General features: G+C 38.0%; 2 protein-coding genes across 6 annotated transcripts in view; one reads left to right on the top strand and one right to left on the bottom strand.

Annotated features, from left to right (window-relative positions):
- Positions 1 to 7,571, bottom strand: part of LOC102298846 (unconventional myosin-VI) — a 37,982-nt gene extending 30,411 nt beyond the window's left edge. For 2 of the 4 annotated variants that reach the window (XM_005925735.3, XM_005925736.3), the window contains exons 1-8: positions 7,380 to 7,571; positions 3,984 to 4,132; positions 1,733 to 1,802; positions 1,578 to 1,651; positions 1,033 to 1,162; positions 683 to 788; positions 244 to 299; positions 52 to 149 (exon numbers count right to left, since the gene is read on the bottom strand). In XM_005925735.3, the coding sequence (XP_005925797.1) occupies positions 52 to 149; positions 244 to 299; positions 683 to 788; positions 1,033 to 1,162; positions 1,578 to 1,651; positions 1,733 to 1,802; positions 3,984 to 4,100 (651 nt within the window). In that variant the 5' untranslated portion in view covers positions 4,101 to 4,132; positions 7,380 to 7,571. The remainder of the gene's footprint in view (positions 1 to 51; positions 150 to 243; positions 300 to 682; positions 789 to 1,032; positions 1,163 to 1,577; positions 1,652 to 1,732; positions 1,803 to 3,983; positions 4,133 to 7,379) is intronic. The other 2 variants (XM_005925737.3, XM_005925738.3) reach the window with 1 other exon arrangement.
- A 2,141-nt stretch (positions 7,572 to 9,712) lies between these two features.
- colec11 (collectin sub-family member 11) lies at positions 9,713 to 12,243 on the top strand. 2 transcript variants are annotated; one of them, XM_014334614.2, is made up of 7 exons: positions 9,713 to 9,841; positions 10,119 to 10,284; positions 10,389 to 10,460; positions 10,982 to 11,053; positions 11,161 to 11,214; positions 11,334 to 11,429; positions 11,579 to 12,243. In XM_014334614.2, the coding sequence occupies exons 2-7, from the start codon at positions 10,149 to 10,151 to the stop codon at positions 11,986 to 11,988; spliced, it is 840 nt and encodes a 279-aa protein (XP_014190100.1). In that variant the 5' UTR covers positions 9,713 to 9,841; positions 10,119 to 10,148; the 3' UTR covers positions 11,989 to 12,243. The 2 variants fall into 2 exon arrangements, with proteins under 2 accessions (XP_014190100.1, XP_005925801.1); XM_005925739.3 differs by lacking the exon at positions 9,713 to 9,841 and having other exon boundaries at positions 10,123 to 10,284; positions 11,597 to 12,243.
- The last annotated feature ends 1,345 nt before the right edge of the window (positions 12,244 to 13,588 follow it).

Genomic DNA, 13,588 nt, shown 5'->3' with positions numbered 1-13,588 from the left:
AAACACAAACAAACAGAACAAACTAGAGCTTAATCCGTTTACATTGCTTACCTTGCTGTTGAAGTGGATTTCTACAAACTTCCCAAAGCGACTGCTGTTATTGTTTCGGACTGTTTTTGCATTTCCAAAGGCCTCAAGAAGGGGATTTGCTGACATTTGCAAAAAAAAATACACTCAAGATCACCTTCTCTATTAAAACTTTAATACATTACGAATAAGTGTTGAATTCTTTTAATATAGTACCTTCAACAATTCTCTCATCAATGTCTTGACCGCTTCCATATGATGTGGTCAGATATCTGAAAAGTTTAAAATCCATTAAAAATAAAAGTCAGATTAAGATTTAAAGCAGCAGCTCTCCCTTTAAAACTGCTGGTAAAACGTTCTAGAATCCATCAACATTAAATGGGAACTTGATAGTTAATTAAACTTTAGATAGTTCTATGTTAAATAGTGAAATTATAATTTATTAATACAATAGGCTTTTTAACATTATCTGCATGGTTTTTGATTTCGAAGATATTACCAATGGCTCTCTTTGAATTCAATACAGGAGCAATTGGGAGTGTGAACAGGTTTGAACTAAAGTCATTCTTCATATTCGCATGAATTAGAAAGGAAAAGATCAAATGTGAAGGAAAAACAGGGGCTAGAATGTAAAATAATTCATACGGACTCTTACCTGAGAACAAATTTGGTGTTTTCAGTCTTTCCTGCACCAGATTCACCTGAAACTATGATAGACTGGCTCATCTTCAAAACCTTCATGTCCCTGTAGGCTTTGTCCGCTAAAATAAAACATAACACCAAACACACAAAAATAAAATAAGTAGTAATGTAATGGCAAAATCAGGGCACGGACAATCTTTTAAAGTGCAGCTTTTAAGCTTAAAAGAATCATGTAACAAAAGTTACTTCCAAAAGACGGCAAGTTTGAATACACTTCATGATTATAATACATTATACATGTGCATTTCAGTTACTTATATATTGAACCCCCCTTTTTAACACTGAGCATGTGTGAGCTCTCACCTATAGCATAGACATGAGGTGGCAGGGTGCCCAGTGACTTCCCTTGGTATGACTTGATGGCATCTGGGCTGTACAGTTTTGGAATGTCAAAGTATGGATTAACAGCTATCAAGATATTTGCCACATACGTCTGTGGAAGAAATAAATAAAAGCATGATTAGGGTCTCTGCATTTGAGTGAATTGCTAGATATTACAAATAAATATGTCTTAATAATCAATTAAAGGAAGAAGAAGTGAAAAACACCCCACTGAAGGCTGCTGAGATAATCCATTCTAATTTTCTCATCTACCAGCTGTCCCTTATTATCTAAGTGAGTGACTGAAGTCAGAACTGGGATTGCCAGTCTGACCATGACTACTAGCTTCCCTTCACTCTTTACAAGCTGGTACTATTCCCCACTGGGAAACAAGAAAATTGATCCTTTGTTTTTTACACTCAACCCTGTTACTCTATCGCCTCATGATGAAGCATATGCCGCATAAAGGACAGGCGTATTATTACTTGTGCTAAGGCAGCTTAGTGTGGATGGTAATAACAACATACATAGATGTGGTCTTTACTGTACCGCACTCTAACATTGTTGAGGAGAGTGGCTTCATTCAAGTACATTAAGGAACCTGCAAACAGACGGGTTACACATAATTAACATTTTATCGTTACCAATATGTTGAACAAATATTGTTTGTGTGAAGACTCACAGTTGTCATCTACATGCTTGTTGACATCATCCTCAGCAGGGAAGACTTGGTTCATCGGAGCGAGAAAAGTCTAAAACGTGAACAGTTTCACTTTTACATTTACATAATATCATTTCCAGGATAGACAGGTGTGCTACATGTGGCGCTGTCTTTGCTTTTTCCGACCAACATTATACACTAGATTAATTGTTGCTTACTCCTTGCAGTTTACAGAGCTTATGACACAAAACAAATGTTTATTAGAGTTCTCAAGCATCATAAACAGTTAAGCAAGAGTGAATAAACATGAAAAGTTTACCATGCTTAAAGATCACAGTAACGATGTTCAGTGTGACATGTTCCCAGGCTAAATTAGTTACTGATATTCTCACTCTATTGTTTATGAGTCTGAGTTCATGGAAATAAACTCAATGGAACAAGTCGGCTGTGAGAGAAACAAGGAGAGACATGGCAGGATAATGAATAATTTGGTGGGAGAGAACAGGATCTGAACACCTGACTGAGTAAGTGGGTGGGTTACAGCTGGTAGGGATGGTGGTAAGGTTATTTGCTGATCTTGCAGTAACCAGACAACTTGGCACCATCATTCAGTGATGCAAGAACGACACTGACATCAACAGTGAGTTGCTATATACAGTATATATTAAAAGTATCTGTTTCTTTTATATATATTTAATGTTTGCTACACACTGACTATAAACAACTGCTTATCTGTGTGAGACTGATCCATCTTGTGCTTTGACGCATGGTTTCTTGCCAAAAACTGACTGGAAGCGTAACGAGAATATGCTTTGTGTGCCCGCTAACAGGTCTTGGCACAAACTGGTCGTCCACAATAACAATCATGCGAGAAATGTCCAACCAGTAAACTGACAGAGGAAAGCAGGCAGCCAGACCGAGAGTCTTGCAGAAAGCTGAGGCACTAATGAGTTCAACAGAGCACTGAAAAAAAACACACTCAACTGCCCTTTCATTTGTTCAGTGAATGAGAGTTTAAGCTTTGTAAGAAGGCATAAACTGATTATTATCATACAAAGTTTTGACCATCTAGTCAACAATATTTTTTAGCTAATGTTATTGCCTCCAATGGCAATATAATCAGTGCAGGACATGGACATAATCTGATGCAACTGCAATATCCAGAGCCTCAGGACACTTCTAATGCAATCGGGGCCTTGTAATCGGAAGGTTGTCGGTTCGAGCCCCGGCTTGGACAGTCTCGGTCGTTGTGTCCTTGGGCAAGACACTTCACCCGTTGCCTACTGGTGGTGATCAGAGGGCCCGGTGGCGCCAGTGTCCGGCAGCCTCGCCTCTGTCAGTGTGCCCCTGTAGCTTGCCATCACCAGTGTGTGAATGGGTGGATGCCATTTACCATTTTAAACATTTTTTGTATCTTTAGCATGTGAAATTAACATGTTTTATCTCAAGAAAATAAAAATACAAATAAATTCTCAGTGTAGATTCTTATATGCCATAGATGCACACCAATGCATATAATGTTTTCCCTGTACAACCACCATGCATAATAGCTGATATTACATGAACTCTAACATTGATGATCACTACATTTCATAGTAACGTTATAAAGGAATGATGGTTGAATTTAGCTAATTTTGGGTCTTGGGGTTATGTATGATGACAGTCAGACTGTCACGGCGTGAGCATAGGACACAGAACAGAGCTAACATTATAGTTCATAATAACGCTTTTATTTTTGCAAATATGCAAATTATCTTGAGGGCGCTTGTTGACTAACTTGTTACCTTGCCACGATATCTACGGTTTGACAGACATTTGCCTGCCACAACAAACTATGTTTTATAGCATGACTTCGCTATCCAGTACCTGAAAACAAAGGCAAAAGCAGCTGCTACTGCACAGGTCTGTTGTAAGCAGTAGAGGCCTGCTTGCTGGGGATACATGATGGCTCAGGTGTAACAGGTGGCCTTTACCTCCTAATGAGCAGCTCTCCCTCCTGGCAACACTATCAGCACACCTGCTGCTGCCCTTTATTTATTCATGTCTCTGTACATGTGGTCTCTCATGTTTCTCACATTGTACACATTGTTGTGCTAACGCCTTTCTACCTGAAATCACGCTTAATAAAATTATTGAACGTTTTATTCAACACACTACTTTCACATTCCTAATAAAAATAGTCATTTGGAATAATTTTTTATATTAAAAGTAATGTTGTGTGCGCGTGTGTGTGTGTACACGTGTGTTTTACTTTACTTGTGTGATAACCCACCTTGCCCTTTTGGTTCAGCGGTTCTATGGTGAGTGTGTCGGCTCCTATGTCAGTGATCGTGCCCAGCTGGAACCCGTCAGTGGGGTGGGGCGCCCACACTGGCTTCCCATCCTCCATGATTTACCTCCAGTCAGCACAGGCACACAACTCTGCAAGGGAGAGACAAAAAGAGGAACACAGACGTAAATTAAAATAAATATGTAAAGCACTGTTTTGCATTTTACTTTAAGCAAACAGAGTCTACTTCTAGGTTTATGGCCACTTACTATGTATTACACCTAGTCTCCACAACTGCAAAACGGAAGTTGATATCACTATCGTAAATTTGACGTCAGAACTTCAATTGCCTGTGAGGGCAGCTTCTCAGAACCGCCACCACGTTTTTGTTTACCATCTATTCTGTATTTGCATGGTATTTGCCAAAGTCTTCATTACACCCTGCAGCTTGTAAAAAGCCTTGGGAACTATAACATTTTGCTATTACTTCACACTTGAAGACAATATTAAAGTAGCCTGCAACTAGGCCTACCAACTATGGTGAAATCTCACCTAAATAGAAATAAATAAATACAAGAATTCATGATCAAACTGATCTGCTATATCTGATCTCTACCTATTTGCATTGCATGACTGGGATCTGACAATTTGATGGTGCTTGCTGGTCCTTTGAGAGAGGATTTCTAAGGAGTTGTCTGCTGCAATCTTAGTGAAGACAACACTCCCCCGAATGACCCCACAAATCTGACAAGAGAAACAATCCACTTTGCAAGTGTGCTGCTAGGGTTCAGTGGTACACCAAGTTAAGAAGCTAAATATGGTACGCTACAACCACTGGTTAATGGTTTGTGAGGTATAAAGTACAGTACTTAATTTTTCTATTTATTGGTTATTTTAAACACTGTTAGTTTTACCAAATGCACAGCTTTATGAGTGAGGCTGAGTAAGGTAATTTTGTAATTCTTTAAAGATTCATATGATCACTGAGTGGATAACATGTGTCTGAATCTGTCAAGTAAAGTTTCTTTTTAGTTGTAGGATTAACTAACCTGAGTTAATCCTACAACTGAAGAGCTCCTCAAAGCAAAAGTGCTGATGTTATGCTTGAGTATCCAATAAGCTTCAGGGATTGAGGTCAAATGTCAAAGTAGACATCTTACGGAAACTGCTGATAAAGCTTCAACAACAACTAAAAGTTCAGCAGGTGAATGCACTCAGCATTAGGACTGATCCAACTTAGGTATCTCTTTTTCTTTTTCTGTTTAGACTTACAATAAGAAAAATGAGCACACTTCATATATTATTAAATCCTTTTCATGAGATAATGTTAACATTTCAGACACTTTCATTGCTTCTATGTCCCAGATAACAACTACTGAAACAAGTGATTTCTTTATGTCAGTTTAGTTACCACTTCTTACATGACAATAGCAATGAAGGACCAAAGATCACAGTTTTACTCCTTTATTACCAAACGCATTTCCCTTCAGGTCAGTACGTCTATGTCTGGGAAGTGCATGAGGTTGATTTCTAAACACAACTACACTGGTTGAGGAAACACACATGGCTAAACTGCTAAGGCCATTAAAATACACATACATCCACTGTCTGGCTATGTATAATAAAGTGCATATTCTACATTTTTAAACAATCTGCTGCCACAGATAATGAAAGGCATTGAAGAAAAAGACATGCTGTTATCTCAGTTTATTGTTATGTGGCCTATCTATTTATATTTATAGAGGAATACTAAACTTTCAACAGTAGATGTCTTTGTCCAAAGTAGGCACTCAGACCAGCAAAGGAAAGAGTTCATATATCAAAGGATAAATGTTCCATCAAACTCCTAAATGTAACCATCGGAATTCATAACAGCAAAGACTCTGCACCATTAAAGTCAGGTAGCAGGTCAGGTACTAGGATGGGTAGATAGATCTAGCTTAGTGTCCTAGTTGTATCTTAAATATCTATCTCAATAGATAAATTGATAGATAGATAGAAAATCACATTCTAACATAAGCAGAAGAAAAACGCACAATGACATTCCCGGTCTATTATCTCTAACCTTCAAGTGTGAGATCAAGGCTAGAGGGAATCCTAAAGATTGTTTTTGTTAGATAACTGATAACCACATAACTATCCCACAGTTCCTTTCAAGTTAATTTACAGTTTGTTCACACATAAATTCAGTTTGTTCACAAATGAAATTCAGTCACTTGAATGGTTCATGAACACGGAAAGCTTAAATGGCTACATGTATTTTGCTATAGCGGAAAGACTTTGCATACTGGAAAACCACAATAAAATTAACCGTACTTTGCCAGAACATTCTATAAGCCAAGTTCCATTCATTATAAAGGGCGTTATATTGGGCTCTTTTAGAAGAGCCCTCCAAACTGTCTGCATCCTTGGCTGCGTACAACAAAACTGAGACCAGCCCCTCATGAGTAACTTTGACTCTGCAGCCTCAAATCCTCTTAGTATCTGACCCTAATCCAGACAGAGAGGTGAGACGCCTGAAGTGAGATGTAAACCTCACAAATAAAAGTCAGTGAGCAGGTTTGAGACAATGCAAATCAGAAGGGTGTCACATATCCAGTGAAACAGAGAGCCAGAAAGTACGGAGAGGAGGAAATATGAAAACACACACACAAATATATATACTCTCCCACACAAATGAACACTGCTTGAGAGTCAAAGCAGTACGCGGTGAAACACCCCTCGTGTTTCCTGCCTCCTGTTTCCGGTTCTCTCTCAGGGAAGGGAGGCATGGAAAAAGCATTGGACGATGGCTACAGAGCAACAGGATGAAAGATGCACACACAACACAGGGTACACTTTCAGAAGTGCATGCCAAGAAAGCATTTAGTTTAAGTGGTGTGCCTACATTTGAATGAAAAGTGACATGTCAGAGAAAGAAATTGTAAAATAAAATAAATAAATACATAAGAATAAAGAATCCTGGTTTACGTTTGTTAATCCCGTGAGGACACTTTAAACGCATCACGGCTAAATTATGTACAGGAGAAATATCTAGGACAGAATTTCCTGATAGCAATCAAGCAGAAACGAAATGTGGGCTAAACTGTCGGCTGTTGTGATTACTGGAGACAACCTTAAAATGAGGTTTTCATAATTACGATTAACCCCAAATAACTTTTTCAAAGAAACTTATGGAACTAAGCACCTTATAAGTCACGACTACTGCACCAAGACACCAAACAGTACACCAGTGGAAGTAAGTCAAAAGTACAGGTTTAAACAGAAGCCCACAGAAAACTCAGTTCCCAAATTGCTCTTAAATCAGACAAAGTACTTCAAAATACTTGTAACGTTAGCTATTTGGAATAAAATTTTAAAAAGCTTAACAGGTAGACAAAAAAACAACCACACACTTACAAGTGAAATCCTTCAAGCAGTTGAATTTACGTCCACGGTGACAGTAAGACGTTTTATGCTCCTCATTCGGTTGTATGTGTGCAGCACTGGTCCAGCTTTCCAGCTTTGTCGGTGTTTCTTCCTGCAGCAGGACGGATGAGGTAGCAGCGGGCTGTCTGGGTGACAGGCTACGCTCGAGCTCCGGTGAACACCGGTGACGTCACCCTCACCGCGAAAGGTGCGTTAAAGTGTCCCTCGTAAGATCCTGTGACGTTTTTATTTTTGGCTTATGGTTTATACTGATAACTAAACATTAAAAAGCCACCCATATTGTAAAAATCTAAACAAAAACAGCTAAGGTCGGCGATCGTGAGTGTGAATAATTTCAGTTATATCACTTAATACTTTTTATATTCGAATTGTTTTCCATCAATGTATTAATGCATGTGAATCTCATTAAAAAATAGTTCCGTATAAACAATCACAAGTTTCAACATGTTACATCACCACGTGGGTTTGGAGAATTTTAAATATGCAATGTTTGAGTGCCTGAATGTAGGTATTTTATTTCACTAATTGATGGGTTATTTGTTTGGTCTGTCATCCTTGTAAAAATAACAGAGGATTAGCAGAGAGCACGTGGCTGCGAAGAAAAGACTGCAAATGTTGCCTCGAGCTTCATGAATATTTGAGTGGCAGGTAATCTGAAACTTTTGGGGGGATTTTTGAAGGAGACATCCAATCCACAACTGAAACACAGGCTGCCACTCGGTTTGTAAATCTAATTAGGACACCTGATACGCCAGTACTGGATCATATCTGATTACGGACAGTAGTTGACAGCAAGCACTAAAATGTAGCTTTTATTTTTAAAGCCCCCAGATCAACACCAATCTACAAAACTCTTACCTTTTTTTTGTATCCAACCACTTTGGAGTTAAGACAGTTAATGAATTTGATCTTGTGTGATTTAACGCAATGTTATATTGACTGATGAATAGCAGACTAAAAAAGTAAATGGTCTGGTTAGCTTTTATATTAAAGATCAAAGCTTTACTGCTTTGCCTGATGGACAATGTCTCCCCCATGTGCTCATATGGCATATAAGCAACCATATCCCATGTAATTACAGTTCACATGGAAGGGATGCACTAGAAGGTTCATGATGGCGAGAATCCCAGTGCACACTGGAGGAAATGAGAGCAATAGAGACACCAAGGAGCACAGAGTTAAGCAAAACACAAATAAACAATAATTTCAAACCTACATGCTTGTAGGAAATGTGTAGTGAATGAAACTTGGTATACTTATAGAAAGAATGCATGGCATAAAGTGAAATCCTCCACTGAAGCTAAAGGAAGGTTTTTTGTAGAAGGTGAGGACTCAACGTTTTCTGTGTTAAAAAATAGTGTTTTTATTTTGATACTTTCTCGTTGTTATTTTATTAAATTATTTGTTAAGTTATTTAAACAATTTAATTTAGGGAGGTCAAACTCATTTTGCATCATGGGCCACATACATTAAACAGTTAACGGCTGTCTCAATTTTGCTACAGGATAAAGAGATATTGCTGTAGTAAATGAAAGAAATCTGTCCACACAAATAAAGACATGTATAATGTTACAGAAAAAATTATGGTAGTAATTACAATAATAGAAGAGTAATTCACAGAAATTCACAAAATAGTTGACTCACTGCAAAACATAGAAATTTACAGCAGCTAGTGAAAAATCAGGCACTCTTCTGTGTTTTAACTGTTATTTTTTAAAATCAATTATTTAATTACTCTGGTATAGTAAGGATAGCGATGGGAGAGCTCTTTATCAGTAGGAAAAACTGTAAAAGCAATGACAAAACAGTAAAAACGTAGAAATCGATGCCCTCTCTCACATTTTCCAAAGCTCTCTAGCAGGCCAGATTGGAGTCTTTCCTGGGCCAAATGTGCCCCCCGAGCCTTATGTTTTACACCTTTGATTTAAATCCTTAATGTTAAATAAATAACATCATATGATAGACATAACATAAAAAAACAACTCTCCTTGTAACCATTTCATATGGACCACAGCATATGTAATGATAATCACCACTACTGGTTTGTCATACAAACCAAAATACTACAGCGACTTGCTAAAATAATAGATGCTACCTTGTTACTAAATCAATGTGCATGCTAGCTCTGTAAAATGCATTATATATTTAACTCTCCCAATTATCTGATAGCATTAAAAAGTTGAGTCAGTATATTTATCAGGCCTCTTTGCTGTCAATCTCTTGACCGCTTTCCCAGCTAATTATCTGTGGGGAGCCCAAATGCTTTGGAGTTTATCTGTGAACTGTTTACAAAAGTCCTATCACAAGCATTCTGTGGTGCCTGTGTAGAGGAACATGAAATGCTCTTGTAGGACCACCAGCACTCAAAGCTCCTGCAAATCTTTGGCCATCGGCATTACTTTTTTACTTCTGTCTGGAAAATACTTCTAAAGGTAGGCGTTTCCGATTTTGAAATACTGTATAGTTTTCAAGTAAAAACGCTTTCTTAGAGTTACTAAAAAGCTGTGTGTGTGTGTACTTGGTTTATGCAAATGTAGTTCTAAATGCGGCTTTGCAGTCTCTTTTTTATTTATTTTCAGTGGAAGGGAATTCTCACTTCTAATTCCACTATTTTAATTCTGAAATATACAGATACATTTAAACCAAGCCTTGCTTTTTATGAATGATTTTTTTATATTAGCATTTCCTTAAATTGTTTTGTTTCTCCAGCATAGCCCCCTAATCATCCCATGTAGAAGAATGACCGGTGAGAAACTGTTACTGCCAATGATACTAATGTCTGTAGTGATGAGTTTATTACCAATGCAGACATCATATGGACAACACTTGCCAGAGGAGTCTTGCACTGTTCAGATCCTTGTCCCTGGACTCAAAGGCATGTAGCTCTTTGTTCTTTCTTACAAAATGCATACCAGACACCTTAAAAACCAAGAATAGACTCTATCTGATATAATAATTGTTTTTCTTCTGCTCTAAAAGGAGAACCCGGAGAAAAAGGACAAAAGGGAGCACCTGGGAGACCAGGAAGAGTTGGTCCGCCAGGGGAGACTGGTATATTTTATGCAGTTGCACCAAAAAAATATATTATAGAATGTGTTTGTTTGTTTTGTGAGTAAAAGTGCATTCCCCTAAAATGCAAATCTTTAAAGAGAGAATATTTTCCACATGCCCACATTTATAGATCTCCTCATTTTCTCATTACTACCACTAATACAAGAAAAACTGGGGTAAAGATCACATTTCTCGGGCTGATAATGTGCCGTTACATCACTACCAGGCCATCCAGAAATGGTCAAGTGTTTATATTAGAGTAAGAGGTCAAATGAGAAATGGTTTGTGGAATCCAGAGCTGTGGACAAGTGTTTATGGAAGACCTTAATGAGGAGTGAAGGGTGTTCTCTGAAGCATATTCATCATTTTAATTAATTAACCTTTAGTGAAAGTAAAGATTTATTGTTTAATATATATAATTTTGCTTTCATTTGTGCTGTTTTAAGTTTGTCTTGACTATAAGATATACAGTATGTCTCTATCTTCATATGAACAATTTACTCATGTTGCATTCTTTTTAGGTCCACCTGGGGTCAAAGGACACAAAGGCATTATGGGACGTTATGGAAAAGTTGGCCCAAGTGGAATGAAAGGTGCTATAAGAAGCAGAGATGTACTGTCTGCACACTTTTTCAGGAATGCATCAATTATTTGTTTAGTGTGTTTTTATGATTGATAAATATTTACATCTCTGACGCAGGATCCAAGGGAGATCCAGGTGACCCTGGTACAAGGGGCCCAGACGGAGAGCCAGGTGGGTTCTAAAACCATCTTATTTTGTTTGTCAAACAGATGGCAGCAGGATTAGACAGACACATCTGTAAATGAATAAAGTCAACTTTGTGATAGTCCCACACATTTTTGCCTTATCAGGGGTTCCCTGTGAGTGTGCGCCAATTAGAAGGATGATTGGAGAAATGGACATTCTTGTGGCTCAGCTTTCCTCAGAACTAAAATTCATTAAAAATGGTAAAAGATTTGCAGTCTTTAAAAATGCTTTTGTTTTTTAAAAAAAATATTTATCAGTTTTGGTATTTTGCTGATTTCCTGTCCTATAGAATTGAAAATGCGGGCATGTCAATGTGAAATTTATAGAAATACAAGTGCTCATTTTTCAGCACTGCCCTCCCCTGCAGCTGTTGCTGGCATTAAGGAAACAGACAGTAAAGTCTATCTGTTGGTGAAGGAAGCGAAGCGCTACACCGAGGCTGAGGGCTACTGCCAGACGAGGGGAGGGCACCTGGTCATGCCGAAGGATGAGGGAGCAAACGCAGCCATCGCAGGGTACATAACCGATGCTGGCCTGAGCAGAGTTTACATTGGCATTCATGACCTCGAGCGCGAAGGTGTTTTCACCTACGTAGATCACTCTCCCATGACCACTTTCAGCAAATGGAGAAAAGGAGAACCCAACAATGCCTATGATGATGAGGACTGTGCTGAGATGGTGACCTCTGGGGAGTGGACTGATGTGGCGTGCCACCCGACAATGTATTTTGTTTGTGAATTTGACAAGGACAACATCTGAGGCCAGTATATGTTAAACAGACTGCAGACTGGACAAATGTAATGGAGCAAAAACTGTAATCTTATTATTTTGCTGTATCCTCTATCTGTAAATATGAATACGAAATGATACGCAAGTTGTGCAAAGTAGTATACTTTCAACTTCCTTTTTGCTTATGAGCTAATAAGCTATTTATTTTCTGAACATACAAAATATCCAAATGTTTGTAATATTTTTTTTTACGTCCTTGATACATACTGAAATAAATTAGTGTTTCCAAAAGCATGCCAGGAACTGAGTTTTTATTTAATTCAGAAAATCCACTGAGCAATATTTGTAGCAGTACGATAGACAAACAGTGTAAATAAGCAAATATAGAGAGCTGTGGATTGTGTAGAAAAAAAAAATACAATTAAAAGACATTCCAGTTGAGTGAATTTAATCAGAGGAACAGAATACAGCATGCATTCCACATTCATGTGCTGTGCAATAAACATTTATACATAGTTTAAAAATAATTTTTTTGCACATTAGTTTTTGCTCTTGAACTAGTTGCGCTTATTTACTGCAGCAGTTAAAGCAAACTTATGGAAGAAATATACGATAAATGATGCAACACAAAGCTGCAGGAGTTAACACTACTACCTCACAGAAACAAGGTTCTCGGTTTGAATCCACTGGCTGGCTTCTGTGTGCAGAAGTTGGGCTCTTGGTGTCCAGGCTTCCTCCCACAGTCCAACGACGTGCATGCTAGTTTAACTGCTGGTTCTGAATTGGTCAGATGTGAGTGTGAACAGCTATTTGTCTCTGTGAGTTAGCCCTGCAATAGACTGGCGACCATGAACATGTATACATGCATGTCGCAAAATACTTATATGGCTTACATTATGTTTTAATCATTAAAGTGACCCATTTTATATTATTGTAAAATAACAAAATAATTACTTTTCTGTTGTAATTTCCACATGGACCATCGCCACCCAGTGGGCGAAAGCTCATCTTACAGCAAAAATCCCTTACAGGGGACTGAAGTCAGTGGCTGCTCCACATTTTATCTGTTATGTTAAGGAAAGCACAGGTGTTACAAAAAAAACAATAACTGTCATGCTAAAAGTGCAGAAGCCAGGAAATTCATTAATTTTAATGTTTACAGTTGTTCTTCTATTAGGTTGATTTTAGGCTGTTCTGTAGCACTGCATAAATACCAAGCAGTAATTGGTATATGTGCTAAATATGTTAAACATGAATCATATCAAAGTCAAATCATTGCGACAATGTCCTTCTGAAGTATGCAAACATCCTAACGAGTGAACACGGTAAGGTTCTCATGTATTATCCAGCGAGCAATGCAATTACACCGGAGTCACCTTACATCTTTATAACATTCACTCTGCACCTTAGTGTGCTGTAATAAATGGGAGTTTTAAAATGGATGGCACTGACCTTTAAGAGCGCCAAAGGAAACTCACCCACTGCTTCCCCTTGATTCCTGACATGACATATCACACTTTGGCTAAGCACAATTTGAATCACAGTTACCCTACGACATGTATCCTGGCTAAGAACTGATAAGAACTAATTGCTGGAGACTTTTATGACTTTGCATAAAATTCTGAAAACC

Source organism: Haplochromis burtoni, unplaced genomic scaffold (assembly GCF_018398535.1).
Source record: "Haplochromis burtoni strain Fernald_Lab_line unplaced genomic scaffold, NCSU_Asbu1 Contig_86, whole genome shotgun sequence".
Lineage (NCBI taxonomy): Eukaryota > Metazoa > Chordata > Actinopteri > Cichliformes > Cichlidae > Haplochromis > Haplochromis burtoni.
The sequence above is the reverse complement of the archived record's forward strand: the minus strand, read 5'-3'. Positions and strand labels throughout refer to the sequence as shown.